The sequence below is a fragment of the Suillus subaureus genome (assembly GCF_016647635.1).
Source record: "Suillus subaureus strain MN1 chromosome Unknown BJ212scaffold_1, whole genome shotgun sequence".
NCBI classification, from domain to species: Eukaryota; Fungi; Basidiomycota; class Agaricomycetes; order Boletales; family Suillaceae; genus Suillus; species Suillus subaureus.
Genome location: NW_024538557.1, coordinates 1,578,470 through 1,594,189, shown reverse-complemented (window position 1 = coordinate 1,594,189; position 15,720 = coordinate 1,578,470). Strand labels below are relative to the sequence as shown.

Sequence of the window (15,720 nt, the reverse complement as noted above, 5' to 3'; positions counted from 1 at the left end):
AGTGCCGCTCAGTGCTACCGATGTTATTCCTCGTAGCCAGGACATAGCCGCTGCAGAAGGTCGGGTCCAACAAAACGTTTGAAAGCTTGACGCTTTTCGGACTCTTTCACCATGTTATCCATATTTGGTCAAAACCTTATGATCGGTAATCGGATCATTTCCTGAACACAACGATGTCCGCAGAGATTCTTACTGAGGAGTTTGAGGTCTATTCCTCTTGTTGCAGAGCTTCGTGTTGTGCTCAATGCATGTTTAGGTACTTGAATCCATATACCCTACAGAGTTGTCCAGTTCGTCCTTACCGATCTTGACCACAAATCAGTTCACTAAGACCCTTACCAAGTTATTTCGGACAGGGAGATCCAGATCGATGTCGAGCCTGATGAAACGATAGATGGCGAACATCCCTGTGAGATTTGTCGTCAAACCTCACCATTACATAGTCCTGAAACCCTATAAACAGTCAAACTACAGCTATCCGTCCATTACCCCGATGAATACCCTGACGACCTGCCTCACCTGACGTTGGTAGCGATCGAGGGTGACCTCGAAGACACTGAACGTGAAAATCTGCTAGAGAGTCTTACGGAAGTTGTGGGTGACGTCTTCAGGATGCCATGACGCATCTCATGGCGATCGATAGGGCGAAGAGAATGTTGGCATGGCCATGACATTCACCCTTGTATCTCATCTTAGAGAACAGATGACGTCCCTCGTTCGTAAAAGGGCAGATCAACTCATGGCCGAGGAAACAGAGAAGGAACGCCTGGCAATTGAGGTAAAGTCGGGTGTTTTATTTGGACAACAGGGAGTTCACATTACCAGGCGGAAGAAGCCAGGACTCGCGGAACCCCAGTTACAGTGGAGTCGTTCAAGGCATGGAAGATCAAATTTGCCCGCGAGATGGCACAAAGGAAGGCGAAAGACGAAGAGGAAAGGCTACGCGCACTCTCGTCGAAAGAAAGGGAAGAATGGAAACGTGCAGCAACTCGACCCACCGGTAATTCGGAGTCTAGTGTATTTTGACGACATCTTTCTAATTTTTGATTAGGTCGCCAATTATTTGAGAAAAACAAGAACTTGGAGCACGATGATGACAGTTTCGTGGAAGAAGGCACCGTTTCTGTTGATATTAGCCAGTACGACAGGAGCCAGCTGCGCGCACATGAAGATGACGATGATGATAGAGTGCATTTTAGTGATAGTGATTAGAATAAAATAAGAAATCTAACAGTATATCTGTTTTCTCAGATTACAACCCAGCCAACAACCCGACCTCTCCTTCTGTACCCACAATGATATCGCTTCCATCTAATTCTTTGCACCCTAGCCTCTCAATGCCAACCTCTTTGAGAAAACCGCCCTCCTCATGCAATGGTCGCCAGCGTGGAGGCGAACGAACAAAGTCTTCTCCTGTTGCACGCAGCCATTCAAACACCGGGCGTTTGATCCATCGCCTGACCTGTCCCCACCCCTCGTCTGGTTCAAACCATCCAAGATGCCCACCGCAGGGTGTCAGAGCCATAATTACCCATCCATTACCTTCCGCGTCCATTGGCACATCCTGAACTACAGGGTCATCTGCAGCGTTGATTGCTAGGAGTGGGATTTTGACCTTGTTAAGCACATTGTGGCTTGATGAATATTCGTAATAATCATTTGCTGATGCGAAGGGCCAGGGAGGCGAAGAACCACCACCAATTCTCGTGAAGTGTTCGTCAAACATGTCGATCGTGGGTTTAGTGAGGGCGATAGTCACAGCGGCAGCTTTAGCGACATCGTGATCGGAGGCAAACGTGCTAACGTGCCGCTTCAGAAGATTAACCAAATTTCGGCCCATGCCTTTCGAGTAAACATGACGTCCTATATACGTGGCCAAGAGCCTGGCCAGCGTCAGGAAACGGAACCGTAAGAAAGATGTTGGACTTACTTGGAAGCATTCGCCGCTAAATTCCAGGGCTTCCTTGATAAATGAAATTGTTACCGTTCAAGCTTAAACCTGCGAAGCACGTACACATCCGAGAACACATGCTGATTTCAAACGGCTACGTTCTCCTTCCTCCGCGACATATCGTGTCATAACGTTCGCTCCAAGAGAGAAAGCCAGTCCCAATAAAGGTGCCTCTGGGTATCGGTGAGATATGTAGAATAAAGCTTGACGGAGATCATCTGTATGGCCAGCGGAGTAGAGCTGTGGGCTCGTGACCGGGACGCCTGCGCCTGCGAGACAATCAACATCCATGACAATGTTTGTGGGTCCATTCAGGATGGGGACTAACATCCGCGGAAATTAACCACGACTGCACGATATCCAAGTCCGCCCTGGTGGACCGGCATGCACGCGGGAGAGAGAATAGCTCTCACGTATGATTCATATGAACCTTGGGAAGGTTTACATGATTAGATTCTGGCTGTTTATCACGTAGAAGTCTTCATACCCCCTGTGAGCCCATGCAAGACGACGATGATCGGAGTGTCGGGAGGTAAATGGCTATCATCCGCTGGTGTGGAGTCCAAACCCCTAGTTGATATGAAGCATATCATCCAAAACAAACGCCGGAAATGAACTTACACGGTTCCGCCATCGAGCAGGCGGAGCAGGGTCCTAAGTTATCGCGTTAGAGCGCATTGTCGAAAATTCATATGAATATCATCACCGTTTATACACCACCTTATCTCTAGCTGAAAAATCTCCGAGGACGCAATAGAGAGTCTGCATATGGCCGCTGACTTGGTATGAACAACCCGTAAACTCAATAATAATAATATTTTGGCGTACTTGGGCAACCACCATGCGGGACAGAACTCCGAATAGAGCGAGGGACATCGCCGCTCCACGAAATCACGTAGAAAAACACTGGTTGTGTTCGAATGTTGTTCTTTTGTAGCTACCAGAGCAGATTCTTTCGGATATCGTACTTCCGTGGTATAGCGTGCACTCCACCAGTTGAAAAATGAACTCATATAAGGCTGCAAGAGAATTTATGACGATGAGGTGGGATTGAGCAGAGCGAGCGTTGCTTGCAGAAACTTCCGGCAAGGACAGACAAGAGCAAGACTAGACAGGACGAAAATCTTGATGAATAGTAGGTTCCGTACGTAGTAACTCGAGGCGATGAAACCGGAACCAGTCCATTGTGAGAAGCCGGCGCCTTTACGACTTGAGTCCTCGTGCAGAGGGATCAACACGCGCGCTATTGTATTGGACATAATATCATTGCGATATCGATCATGATTTTTTAACAGCATGAATGCAAGCTGGACCAACGAAAACAAGAATTTTGGACGCTTCAGCCACGGATGGCAAGATGACTGATGTAGCTATATGCATCAGACAGGGAATGTTAAACACGACAATACGGAGTCGCCAGCTCAAGAGATCCTCCTGTCGTGGATAACATTGGAGATCGGATGCCCATCTGACGGTGAGGTGCAACGGAAGCATCGAAGAAGCTCGCAAAGCTTGAGCTTCGGACGAGTCACGCGCTCCGTCACACCCCTGGACGAAGTCCCAGCATCACGCTATAAAGCTCACATCCCCGCCCTTCTTTCTATCATTCTGCGCCTACTCTCAACCGCCACGACACACCTTTCTCTTGCTGCCAATAAGTAGCTTTGTACCAATATTATGTCGCTCTACAAGACAATGCGCTGTCGTGTACGTACCTCTCCCCAGTTCCATCTTGATCGATCTTCCGCTGACGCGTTAGACGCGTCCGCTTGGTTGCCCGCCGTGTTCACAGTATTTTGACGAGCATGGTAAAGGTGTAAAGCCATTCTGCAATCAAGGGAGTCGTTGTCGGTACGCGTCATGCTCTCCATCTCAACATGTACACGTCCCAAGTTGGCGATCTGCAGGTTTATTCATCCATCTGATCTCCAATGGGATAAAGGCCGCATCAACCCCGAAAAGTCTGCTTATAATGATACCAAATGCGAAAAATCGAAGGCCAAACCGAAACACAAACCAAAAGCGTCATCGACAAGTCCTTTACAACGAGGCCCTCGTTCATCGCCGCTCGTGCCGCAGTCTGACTTGTTCAGGCGAAATCATGAGGAGCTCGATAGAGAGCGTGGTCGCGACCGTGAAGTAAAACCTATTCAGCGTGACCGCCGTGACAGGGACTTCGATTCCTGGGAGCGTTATGTTCGTGAGCGCGATCGCTCCAGGGATGTCCGCAGGTCTTCCCGGGAGAGGGCTGACGAAGAGAGGGTATCATATCCTTCAAAGCGATCTAAGAAAACCGAGGGGGTCAGTATTCCATGTCGGCTCTACGGACAACAGGATCTAATCTGACGGATATCAGCATGGAATCCGGTCCTCAGTTATGGATTCAGGTGACAATCTCGAAAGCGGTACTCGCCACGGCAAAGACCGTCTAGATGTTTCTCAGATGACGCCAGGAAATCCGTTTTTTCAATCAAAAGATGACAAAAAGAGGTCTATCGACATCGTTGGCGAGTTCTCTAGTCGTCTTGCAAAGTAAGAGATCTTCTGAGATTCATGCATATGGGAATGCTAAGAAGCAACAGGCTGTGCAGCCAGCTGGTTCAGGATTCATGTCAGCTTGATAAAGAAGAAGACAAATTGAAGGCATTTACAGAGTTGTCTACCGAACTTTCTAAAGCTGCGCCATCGACTGCGATGGCGGTGACTCCTGCTTTGGCAGCCGTTATAACAAGTCACGCGAAATCCAAAGAGCGCGTGGCAGCGCGCGTTAGAGAACTAGATTCTCTGTGGGAGAGCCTGCTCTCAAATGTTGTGACGACCATTGTCAGAACGACAGATATCAACTTGGAGCGCGCCATCGTATTGTTGCATAAAGAAACGGATACGGTTCTGCACCCATATTTCCGATCTCACAGCCCGCTCTTGCTTAAACGGAAGGCACAGGACCAATCCTGGGGGGAGCTGAGCGAGCTATTAGAGTTGAAGAATACTTCAGTCGGCGATGATAGAGAGAATGGAGCAACTGCTGCTGAACATGGGTCCAAGGCATTGTCACGATCGCCAGATTTGAAACGCCGTCGGGTGGAATCATCTTCGCCGACAGCCTTTCCCGTAAAGGAAGAAAACGTTGACTATAGAGGTTTGCTGGAGACGATGAAGTCGTCCTTGGCTATGCAGACGCGAACATTAGAACTGCTTGCCAAGGAAAAACAACTGGTGGGTGGCGTCATCGGTCTGGACAGGGAATATTAATACGAATGTAGCTGAAACAAACTTCTCAGGATGGCTCACATGAGGCAGAATATCGTGTGACATCGATCACATCCGCCCATCGAAATTCTTCCGCTGAACGACGTACCACCGCGATGGAGGTGGAGGCACTACCTTGACGAAAGCCCTCCGCCTAGACAAAGGACTCCTATCATACGTGTAATACAAGACGCCCATTTGCATCCTCTCGCATAGATCTGTGGATTGTAAGTCCAGCATGCAGCATCGTTTCGTGATCCCGCCTGCAGCAACGTTTTAGTGGCGTGGCCCATGTACCCTGTATTGTTTTTGCTCGACTTGGCGTTTGTCTTCTCCTGTATCCTTAGAAATTGAAGGCACCGTATTATGCATGTCATGTTTTTTTAGATGAAAAACGCCTTTGTGTGCAACCTTTGGACTTTTGAAAGTGAAAGTGATGGTGATATGGTGAGGTTGCACGAGTCACGTGTGGCGCGTACATGGACGTTTGTGTTGGTTGTGCATGTCGTGAACAGCCAACAGCCTGGCAACTTTGGTCGATTATCACTCAACTATATTCAAGGCCTTGAACGATTTTTACTTTTCCGCCGTACTGAATGTCTTACGGCTCTCCATTTAACGTCCATAAATATTGCAACAATCGTGGACAATTTGATGAATACCGACAACACCAACTCCCCTGCTTCCACTGACAGTGATGCTGTCAATTGCTCAACTGCGAGAGTCTACTTCGGTCCAGTGCAATCACCGGAGAAGAGACTCATCGCTAGCGAGGTCACGCGAAGACGTACACTCAATATTGATACCGTCGACTCTCTCCTTCGTCCATTGGGACTGCCTGCTCTCCTCGCCCCTCCATCGCCACAAGAAATCACGCGCGCACCGGATGAAGGTGACGAACGAAGCGACGAAGATGCAGATGAGATCTTTGATGTGGCTGCTCATCTATCTCGTGAAGACACACCTGAGAATGATTCCTTGGGCCAGAACGGTGAGCTCTGTTCGTCTGCTCTTCGCAGCTAAATTCCAAACATGGACTTCCAGAACCATCCTCCGTTCTTGCAAGTCGAATTATGCGGGCTTGCGATAATCCTTCCCCTCCTCCGCGGGCTCATCCCACCATTTACTTTGGTCTTGTGATGAGGGATGGACGCACACCATTTCCAGATATATCTGCACCCCCTAGCCCGTTTCGCCCCATAAATTTGCGTGAGAGACTGAGCCAGTTCTCCGCGACAGAACGTGCTTTGTCGCCTGAACCACCTCAGCGTCAGGCTTTCTATGATCAGAATTCGCCTCCACAGGATTCTGCAGGTAACATCTCCCAGCCCGATCTCATCTCATTCGAATCTTGCTCCACTCTAGTCAAGACTACGGAATCTTCTGCAGAAGGATGTCCCCGTGGCTCTCCAATTCAAACTTTATCTTCCAGTGTAGATGATCTCCCCTCACAATCCCCAGAGCATCCTTCTGTCATACCTACCCCTCCTCGTGTAGACGGCGTAGAACAGTCTAGTTCCTTGGACAGCCCAGATAAGCTTCCTCAGGGGTGTGCACCGGCTGACCCGGAGTCCAGACCACCATACCCCAGTTTTCCTCCGCCGTTAGTCGCCACCTCCGGCGCAGCGGATATTACTAAGGAATATGCAAGATCACCCGTGCGACGATCAGCACGCCTTAGTGGGACTCCACGCCCCAGCCAAACCACCCACGCACAGCAACCTTCGGAAACGCCGAAAATCAAAGGAAAATTAAAGGCGACAATACTCGCGCCCGAGGGGGAAGTTCCCTTGATGCGGGATGAGCAAACTGTTGAACACGGCGACGCAGATCCTTACCCTGATATTCAAAGATTGGTAGAGGAAAAAGAGAGACGACGATCACGAAGACGGGGATTGAACGGGAAACACGACACCCCCAATTTGCAAAGAGAATTGGGGTCCCTTTCTCCTCAGTCCGCGGATGTCTTAACGCGTTTGTTGCCGTCCGAGCGATCTACGCCACTCCAAGAGGGACAGTATTCGCTACCACAACATGAACTTTCTTTCGTATCTTTGGACCCTCCACTGTTGACACCACAGAGGCCAAAGTCAAATTTTCAGCAACCAAATTCTCCCCTGGCCACAGTACAGCGGCCACTTGTTGTTGCTCCGACGCCTATTCGTCCGAATGGGAGTATAGGTTCTTCTCGTCTCAAGTTTTCCTTGACCGTCGACGATGCGTCTCGCACACCAGCGAGGAGGGTGCCCATTCAAGATGCCTTCGTGCAGGGCTCTGCATCCTCACAGAACACAATGCTGTTGTCCGCGAAACGTGATGCGTCAACACAGTTTGTGGGCATGCGTGGACCCGTCTTTTCGCGCCCTGCGTTGGACAATCCATCGCGTAGCCCCGCTAAGCGTATTCTAATCACAGATCTCAACAGTCCTGTGCGCTCACCAACTCGACCAACAGGTGCGAGGGCCCGAAGCGCCTCAACGGAGCCGAAACCCATTGCCTTTCAGCCTCTACGAAGTCATTCTGTTGATCCATCACCCCGTGCCGCTGACGGCAAAGGCAAAGAGCCTATATTCCTTAAATTTTCTTCCAAGCCGAAATCTGGCACCAAACTGCCGTTCCCTCTTGTGGCTGGGCAGAAGGCAGGAACGGATTTCCCGCACTCCATCCCTGAAGAGGCGGAAGGATCTGAGGCTGTCGGAGAAGATTTGGTTGCCAATCAGGCCGCATCATCGTCCAGCCTTGTGAAATCTGGCTTCAAACAGCCCTCTATTGGTAGTCGCATACCACGAATTGGCGCCAAGCCTTATGCTAGACCACAGCCAAAGAAACCGATTTCGTCTACAGCTACGAAGTTGCCTGCCTTTGGTACTGGACCGGTAAGCCCTCCAGACGGGCTTGTTGTTGGATTGTACTGACGTGAATTGTACTCATCAGCGTACCCCATTTTTCAAATCGGCTCCTGCTGGCAATGGCAGTAGCAGTTCCGAAGAGTCGTCTGTCATCGCCCCCCCACCAAATCGAAAATTCGATGGGAAATCTGTAGCAGAGCCATCAGTGCTCTCGACACTGAAGCGGAAGCGTGGCGTAGAAGAGACTGTCATATCTCCCCCTACTCACCCTGTGATGGTTCGCCAGGTTGTCCCCGGAATGCTTGGGGGAAAGTATGCCCCCAAACTAGCACCTGAACTCCTACCGACAGCTCCTTCTCTACCAGAGCCGAGTCCTCGGAAGCCGCCTGGCCCTATGAAGTTTCGCAAAGTTGAGCCCGGAGTCATATCAGCACGTTATGCAGCACCCTCTAAACCGACTGCATATGACTCTCCAGTTGCCGACGACCGCAGCAGCAGCCCGCAGATCGTGGTCGTGTCTGAGGCACCAATCACCCGATCATCTTCACCTCCCAACTCCACCTCCACACCTATTCTACCAGAACCTGAACTCGCGAAGCCCTCAAACGATGTTGTTGAGCCCAAAGAAACAGCGGAAACATCTTCACACCGGCCACCAGAGAACCGAGGTCGGGGCCGTCGAACGTCTCGACGCAAGCATGCAGCGCAGCATGCCAACGACGTTTTTGGTCCCTCCACATCAACACAACCTCTCCAGCTTCGACGTTCGCGGCGCTCTGAGGGCGACGGCTTCATGGGGATGAGCGCAGTTGCCCTCCAAGCCCTCACTACTTCCAACACCACAAAGAACCAGGAAGTTTTCGCGAAGCTGGAAAGGGAAGTAATTCGCAAGGAGGGCACAAGGCCAGAGAGTCCCGCAGTCAAAGTTCGGACGATATCACAAAAGCAGAGAGAGATGAGGGATCGCCAACGACTTGAACGAGCTGAGCGGAGGGCGAGGCGGAGTGAAGACGGGCCTGGATTGAGTGATTGTGAAGGTGCTAGCGAACTGGGTGATCAATCCATCCTCGGATTTGATAGGGAGCATGATGAAAATGATGAGGTGGTCTGGACGAAGCATCGTAGAGGACCAGGAGAAGTGGAGGATTACGAGACGCCAGTTAGGTCTGACCAGCTGACCAAACGTTTGCGATTTGGGGGAGGCCCTCAGCAGGAGGAGGAAAGAGAGCGCAAACGGGTGAAGTGGCACCATGGGTTATCCACGGAAATTTATCTGGATGAGATCCATCCTCGACCTACCTCATGGACCAAGGACTTTGTCATCGAGAAAGGCTGCTTAGCCCGACGTCCAAGGTAAGTGGCTTGTCGGAACTTTTGTACTACGTTCTTGCTCATCTTCCTTTAGAATCTTCGTTTAGACACACTGGGCAACGTGGTGGATGTCGAGCAGTATCCACTCACTGACCTTCACCCAGAGAACATCGTGGTGAAGAAGTTTGTGTATGACAACGACATTGAGGTGGTGATGAAAGAGGTTATACCCCCGAAAATCACCAGATCGAGGAGCAAGAAAATGAAGAGTTAGCCTGCCTGCATATTCTATCCACGCTCTAATGCACATTTTTCAATGCTGTCGTTACTGGATCCTTAGTGTCTGACACATTGTGTCGTTTGCTTCCATCGACGTGTAGGGAATGTCTATGATACAATGATTTCCAGTATCAAATCAGAGTTGAGATGTTACAACTTCGGCGCCCTGTAGTTGAGAGTGGCACTGGCTTGGTTCACTGGAAGCACAAAGACTTCAGCGAGATTGACATGTGGGGGGCGCGATGCAGCCCAGACGATCTCTTCCGCAATGTCCTCAGCCACCACTTTGTGATATGTGAGTATATGCGGGTTACAGGGGTATTAAACCACTCACGAGGCTGAAGTCCCTCGTAGACTTTGTCTGCCGCGGACTTGTCGCCTTTGAAACGGATGACCGAGAACTCGGTTTCCACCATACCTACCAATAAGTTGAGTTTAGCCACGGTTGCGATAGTGGTCTATTTACCTGGTTGAATTTCGGTGACACGAATGGGAGTGTCGACAAGCTCCCTCATGAGAGAGCCCGTAAATGCATTAACAGCATGTTTGGTTGCACAGTAGATGCTACCCCCAGCGTAAGCTTCTCTGCCGGCGATCGAGCCAAGGTTAATAACATGTCCACTCTTCCTTTTCTTGAATTCTACGACACTGAGCGAAAGTTATGGCTAAGGGCTGGAATACGCACCCTTGATGAACAACTGGGTTAGGGCGATTAAGCCAAATACATTGGTTGCGAACATGGCCTCCATGTTATCCAGAGACAGGTCGCCAACTTTGTCCACACCCACGACGTATCCGGCATTATTGACTGCAACCGAGTTCATGTGTAAGAAATGAGCACGACAACAGATGAATCTACTCACCGAGGATATCTATTTCGCGAAGATCGACGGGTATCCTCTCTAGGAAACCATTGATTTGACTTCTGTCAGAAACGTCGATTTGTATGGTGACAAATTTGCCGCCATGTTGCAGGCCGGCTTCTTTGTGGGCAGCTGTACATTCATCTGCAACTTTCTGTAGTGCATCTGCTCGTCGAGCGGTGAGTATAACGTTGGAACCTCCCTAAGAGATATGAATGATTAGAAATATGGCATATAATAGCGGACTACCTTGGCAAACAAGACGGCAGTGGCCTGTGAGCCGATCAGATCAGTATTGGTGTCTCTCATCTCAGAGCTAGGTCATACATACCGCTCCGATACCAGAACTTGCTCCCGTGATAAGGACTGTCTTGCCAAGGAGGCGAGATTGCGTTGAAGACGGTCATGTTTCGAGTAAAAAATTGCAAAAAGGTTGGGTGAACGAGCGCTCTACGATGGATATCCGATCGCCGAATGCAAGAGATACACGAGGAACCAATAAATCTCCAAGACATGCTGTCGCGGGGCCGGAATTTCCATCATGGACGGTCCGAAGGTAGACGCGGAGAGCCGCATACATGCATATTTTCTTCAGTCCCACGACCTTGCATGGCACATGCTCTCACATGCTAGGAATAACATCAACGTTTCCACGATGGCGAGCATCTCAAGCGCACAATCATCGTTGAACTATCGATGGTCCAAGTTGCTGGCATGGTTGAAGACCCAAGGAATGAAAACAGGAGCAAATGACTTGCTTGTCGAGTGCAAAGAAACACTCAGTTGAGTCACCAGCCAATTTACCTCATTCGTCAGACAACCACCGCTCGATCTAACATCCGTCTGGACGCACAGCTGCTGGAAATGGTCTTTTTGCTCGAATGTTGTGCACTGTGAGCTTTCATTGTGGATGGATTGGATCGAACCTTGCCCTGATAAACAGGACAGCCATCTTCCTTGCTATTTGCAGTGCCGCCTCAGGCATTGATGAATATCAGGACATTAAAGTCCATTTATCCAACATCTGGACCTACGCCGCTGACCGCTATGCAAATGATATCTCTGCATCTGTATATTAACCGCCCACATGGAAGTGAGGATTCGCTAGACCCTCACTATGGACCCTACATCTCGACACTGCCTAGGGAGTTTGACAGTCATCCTTTGACCTGGATTGTTCGATCAAAAAGCGGCATAGAGTCTGGAGGAGTCCCACTGCTTGGGTATCTCCCGCCGAGCGTGCATGCATCCTTGGTTACGCTACATGACCGATTTTGTCAAGACCGGGCTGCAGTCCGAGCGTACTTGGTGGGAAATACTCAATACCGCACTGAGTTTCATCATCTAAAGCGATAGCAGACTGCGAATTCGTACATATCTTCAAAATATGATACCCATTTGGCCAATATCGATGATTCTATCAGCAATTACGTGTGGGCTTGGTTGAACGGCACGTATTTTCTGTATGCATAAAACTCCCTCATCTACGTCGCCTCCAGTCAACACGCGCTGTATATATTACCGCCTCAAAGCATCGAAGGAAGACCCCGATAATCTAGCTTTATGTCCCATCCTCGACTTTGCCAACCATACCCCGAACGGGCCGCATATGACTCCAGCCCCATCAGAGGCCGATATTTGGGACACTGCGCCGATAAAGCCGATTGGGAAAGGATTTAGATTTCTTTCGCCAGCGGGTGTATCTGTTCAAGAGGACGAAGAAATCTTTTTGGCTTACGGGGCTCATCCTAACCGCACGCTGTTCGTTGAATATGGTTTTGTCAACAAGTCATTAGGCGAAGTTGAAATTACGGACGGTGAAGTCGACGTGCAAGATGTGGTGGAATCATTAATACTCGACCATAAATCTGGTGCCCACGTCAAAAGCGTCCTCGAAGGCGAAGGTTATTGGGGGTGGGTGTCTTGAACTCTCGGTCAATCAATTCGCCTCATTGAGTCACCGTAGAGATTGGACCCTATATTGCTCGAGGGAATCAGCGCAGCCGTCATGGCGCCTGATCACGGCATTAAGACTTCATTCTCTCTTTGTCTCAAATAATACAATCCACCATAACGCCATTCAACCGTGGCGCGACGTCATAGAAGGCAAACGAGAGATGATATCTGATGGAAACGAACTCGCTTGGAAGGAGTCGTTGATCAAGATTTGCGATGCAATTGTCGCCAAAGCCCACGCCAGCCTAGACAATCTCAAGAGTGACAGCGCTGAGTATGGTCACGGGTGGCTTCCTTGGATGCGCGAGAATGTACGGACGCTTTGGAGGGAAGAGTTATTGGTAGCCGCGGCTGTTAAACAGCGTGCACTAAGAGGGGACGATTTTTGACTTGATAACACTGGCCCGGTTTTCTCTTGAAATCGACTAGTGATACCACTTGACTACCGCAGAGAACCATCTTGCTTTCGCCTGAGGATATCATAATCTATCAAATGTACTATCGGAGACCATTTATGTGGCACTCAGATACTTTGCGACATTCTATCTCATTGAACGTTTGAACAGCCGACTCGGTTACAAAGCATAATATTGTATATCATGCAGTTGTATAATCAAAGCTGGTGAAGACAAATAGACTCGGAGGATCAGAGAACATGGAATATTAACTTGCTTCCCGGTAACACCGACTATTGACTGACCGGTAACTGATGAACAGTGGTGGTACAAAAGACAAATGCTGCTTGATAACAATGTTCAACTTTTGCCGAAATACCCTCCGAGATTATAAGTCGCTGGATTCCGCGATGTTATCTCAAGGAATGTCAGTCGTGTTAAATCGTGTTGCAAACTTGCTTGCTTAGCGCTTAGCGAGAGGTACGCACTTGATGGTCACAGTGGTGATAATCAACTCAGCTTCCAAGACTGAGGATATCCCATGAAGGACGAGAACGTTGTGAAGTTTACGAACGTACTAGTACGCCGTACAGGTCGTATCAAGCTGTCGCCTGACCTAGTCTTGATCACATGGCGTCCGTGTGGGCGTATGGAGGTGAACAACTTGACGTCTGCGCCGGAGAATATATCAGTTTCGATGCGCTTTGTCATTCAATTGCAACTTGAACGCGGTGTCGAACTTCGATCATGGAAACCACGCTCTAGCACGACTCAGATACGCTGAATCCTGCTCATTCACGACCAATTGATTATGTTAAACTGCGCTCGGTGCATACCTGTATATACAAAGTCGAGCATGAAACACTAGCAATGGCAAGGAGCTTGGATGACACAGGAAGGAAGACACAGCCACCTTGGGAACTTGGTTTTGGCAACCTCAGAGTCAACAGCCGAACAAACGTAGCGCTCACCAACTTCTCTTATTTTTCCGGCCCAAGGCTTACGGGTCTGCTTCACCATGGCTGTTGAACCGTTATTTGGGACAAGAGCCCAAAAGGCTTTCATCATCACAAGTACGTTTTAATTCCATTATCTTATGGTATTATCACTCAAGAACCTTTGCCACAGTCGCAGTCCGTTAGTCGTTTCCTTGAAGCTTCTCGATCGAAGTTTGACCTAGGTGTCCATAGAGGCCGTTGTGGTAGTAACTATGGTCGCATTGACGTTCGGAATGGTGAGTTTGTGTAGTACCGGCAGTCGAATTGATATGTCTACTAACCAATTGACATCAAGGTTCAAGCCGACGCAGGGACGACCTTTACAGATATTTGGTACAAGGTACTTTTTCTACGTACATCATTAACAAGCTAAACCGCTCACACCATGAAGACATTGCCATGCTACTTGGCTCTTTTTATTCTAGCAGAGTATGTAGTTACCCTCACCACCTCCTCCAAGCTATTGACAAAAGTGCAGGATATTCGAACTAATAATGGCATTTGATGCTCTACGGTTACGGAACATTATCCAGCTCATGGGGATCGTCCGTGAGTGTCCATTTGTCTGAAGATGCTTCGTCCTTACTGAACACTTCGTAGTCTTTCATGGAGCTCTCATCGTCTTTTCCGCCCTTCAATTTCATGAAACCCACGTCGCTATATTTAATTGCCAGTCTCAGTCTGATTGCGTCACAGACCCCAATCATCTATGGAATAAGGTCCAACCGTTCCTAATTGTCGCTCCCTGCATAGTTGCTGCGTCTTGGTTCTTTTTGATGTTCTGGATCAAGCAGCTGTATGCTGAATTCGGGTACGATCCTACAGATTATTACATGTCCTGCTCATTACTGGGATCTTGCAGATGGGTTATCTTCCATGTCGTGGGGGCAAACCCGAAATTCAAGTGTGAGCTCTATGTGTTCAGTTTTCTTGATGATGTGGCGCTGACTCAAAATAGCGATGTATCAATTCTATGAAATCTTCATCTGCTTACTTAAATTCGACTTCTTCTGTTTCGTGGGGGTGACTATGCAGGTGAAAATTATGGCTCTTGAAGATTGTCCAGAGACTGAAAATTCGCAGCTTCTCATCGTTGTTCTCAGCAGGGATTCCGCTGAATTTGGTGTCACTATCGCTGCAATTCCTGTCGTTTTATTGCTTTTGGCCGGTTGCGCGCGTGCTGTCAAGCACGAAGTGAAATGGTACGATGGCTCCAGCGTCCACTTCGCGTGATTATCTGAATTGTCTGCTAGGTTGATGGTTATTTCTCTCGCATTGATGTTACCTGCGATGTCCTATTGTGAGGTATTTCCTCTTAATGCATTGACTGGCAACTGATAACATGATTTAGTCTGTATGTGTATAACATGTATTAATCGTCCCGCGAGTTGACACATACCTCAGTGTACAAACTCGATCGCTTCTATGCGCGTTCCTCCGAGAGCCAGTACATTTCAACTCGCGCCACGTTGACCGTCTTCAGTAAGTCATGAACACCGTGATCTGTTTCATCATGACGCTAAACCACATCTGGCGGCTATATTTAGCCGTCGTTGCTTTCCTGCTCCTCTTAGCCTCGCTCGCGATCGGAATCAAGTGCTTCTGTGACTTTGACAAGGGATTACACGAGTCCAAGGCGCAAGGTCAGTCTTACACTCCTGTCATGATGCAGGTTGTCGACGCGTTTAGAATGAGTCATTGACTTTTTTTTATTAGACCTCAACAGGAACTCGCAGTACTTACCTGCCCCGAAAACCCCAGGGGGCATGTCAGAGCGCCAGTCGCCATATTCCCCAGGCGGTATTCCTCTTCAGCCACAGATATCCATCGAGTAATACATGTCTCATACTTAGCATGAACTTCACAATG

General features: G+C 49.0%; 6 protein-coding genes across 6 annotated transcripts; 4 read left to right on the top strand and 2 right to left on the bottom strand.

Moving 5' to 3' along the window:
* Positions 1 to 173: 173 nt before the first annotated feature.
* On the top strand, positions 174 to 1,212 carry BJ212DRAFT_1294626 (RWD-domain-containing protein; the record flags this gene model as incomplete). Its single annotated transcript, XM_041332221.1, has 7 exons — positions 174 to 206; positions 257 to 290; positions 344 to 409; positions 464 to 594; positions 644 to 788; positions 809 to 1,000; positions 1,052 to 1,212. The coding sequence occupies 7 exons, from the start codon at positions 174 to 176 to the stop codon at positions 1,210 to 1,212; spliced, it is 762 nt and encodes a 253-aa protein (XP_041200168.1).
* BJ212DRAFT_45336 (Alpha/Beta hydrolase protein) lies at positions 1,152 to 3,096 on the bottom strand. The gene is made up of 8 exons (XM_041343242.1): positions 2,780 to 3,096; positions 2,658 to 2,726; positions 2,573 to 2,605; positions 2,439 to 2,521; positions 2,280 to 2,381; positions 2,015 to 2,220; positions 1,931 to 1,959; positions 1,152 to 1,883 (listed from the first exon to the last, which is right to left on the bottom strand). Exons 1-8 carry the CDS (start codon positions 2,962 to 2,964, stop codon positions 1,253 to 1,255), a joined length of 1,338 nt encoding a protein of 445 aa, XP_041200167.1. The 5' UTR covers positions 2,965 to 3,096; the 3' UTR covers positions 1,152 to 1,252.
* A 715-nt stretch (positions 3,097 to 3,811) lies between these two features.
* Positions 3,812 to 9,467, top strand: BJ212DRAFT_1474479 (uncharacterized protein; the record flags this gene model as incomplete). The annotated part of the gene is made up of 8 exons (XM_041339095.1): positions 3,812 to 4,252; positions 4,308 to 4,483; positions 4,534 to 5,167; positions 5,215 to 5,322; positions 5,588 to 6,191; positions 6,245 to 8,076; positions 8,135 to 9,402; positions 9,455 to 9,467. The coding sequence occupies 8 exons, from the start codon at positions 3,812 to 3,814 to the stop codon at positions 9,465 to 9,467; spliced, it is 5,076 nt and encodes a 1,691-aa protein (XP_041200166.1).
* BJ212DRAFT_1493632 (NAD(P)-binding protein) lies at positions 9,422 to 10,909 on the bottom strand (the record flags this gene model as incomplete). Its single annotated transcript, XM_041341510.1, has 8 exons — positions 9,422 to 9,923; positions 9,974 to 10,057; positions 10,106 to 10,279; positions 10,325 to 10,447; positions 10,503 to 10,704; positions 10,752 to 10,775; positions 10,834 to 10,872; positions 10,904 to 10,909. The coding sequence occupies 8 exons, from the start codon at positions 10,907 to 10,909 to the stop codon at positions 9,790 to 9,792; spliced, it is 786 nt and encodes a 261-aa protein (XP_041200165.1). The 3' UTR covers positions 9,422 to 9,789.
* A 474-nt stretch (positions 10,910 to 11,383) lies between these two features.
* Positions 11,384 to 13,044, top strand: BJ212DRAFT_1493618 (uncharacterized protein; the record flags this gene model as incomplete). The annotated part of the gene is made up of 5 exons (XM_041341509.1): positions 11,384 to 11,395; positions 11,451 to 11,810; positions 11,862 to 11,952; positions 12,002 to 12,416; positions 12,469 to 13,044. The coding sequence occupies 5 exons, from the start codon at positions 11,384 to 11,386 to the stop codon at positions 12,845 to 12,847; spliced, it is 1,257 nt and encodes a 418-aa protein (XP_041200164.1). The 3' UTR covers positions 12,848 to 13,044.
* An 827-nt stretch (positions 13,045 to 13,871) lies between these two features.
* BJ212DRAFT_1256717 (uncharacterized protein) lies at positions 13,872 to 15,686 on the top strand (the record flags this gene model as incomplete). Its single annotated transcript, XM_041329807.1, has 13 exons — positions 13,872 to 13,926; positions 14,044 to 14,097; positions 14,163 to 14,191; positions 14,243 to 14,280; positions 14,330 to 14,400; positions 14,452 to 14,662; positions 14,714 to 14,757; positions 14,810 to 14,886; positions 14,935 to 15,053; positions 15,105 to 15,151; positions 15,256 to 15,333; positions 15,399 to 15,545; positions 15,613 to 15,686. 13 exons carry the CDS (start codon positions 13,872 to 13,874, stop codon positions 15,684 to 15,686), a joined length of 1,044 nt encoding a protein of 347 aa, XP_041200163.1.
* Between the last annotated feature and the right edge of the window lie 34 nt (positions 15,687 to 15,720).

Bases quoted from the DNA above. Each gene is read 5' to 3' on its own strand.
- BJ212DRAFT_45336 (XM_041343242.1), bottom strand. From the start codon at position 2,964: ATGAGTTCATTTTTCAACTGGTGGAGTGCACGCTATACCACGGAAGTA. The intron at 2,727-2,779 runs GTACGCCAAAAT...ATACCAAGTCAG, and splicing joins CCCGCATGGTGGTTGCCCAA to CGGCCATATGCAGACTCTCT. The intron at 2,221-2,279 runs GTTAGTCCCCAT...ATTGTCTCGCAG, and splicing joins CGTGGTTAATTTCCGCGGAT to GCGCAGGCGTCCCGGTCACG.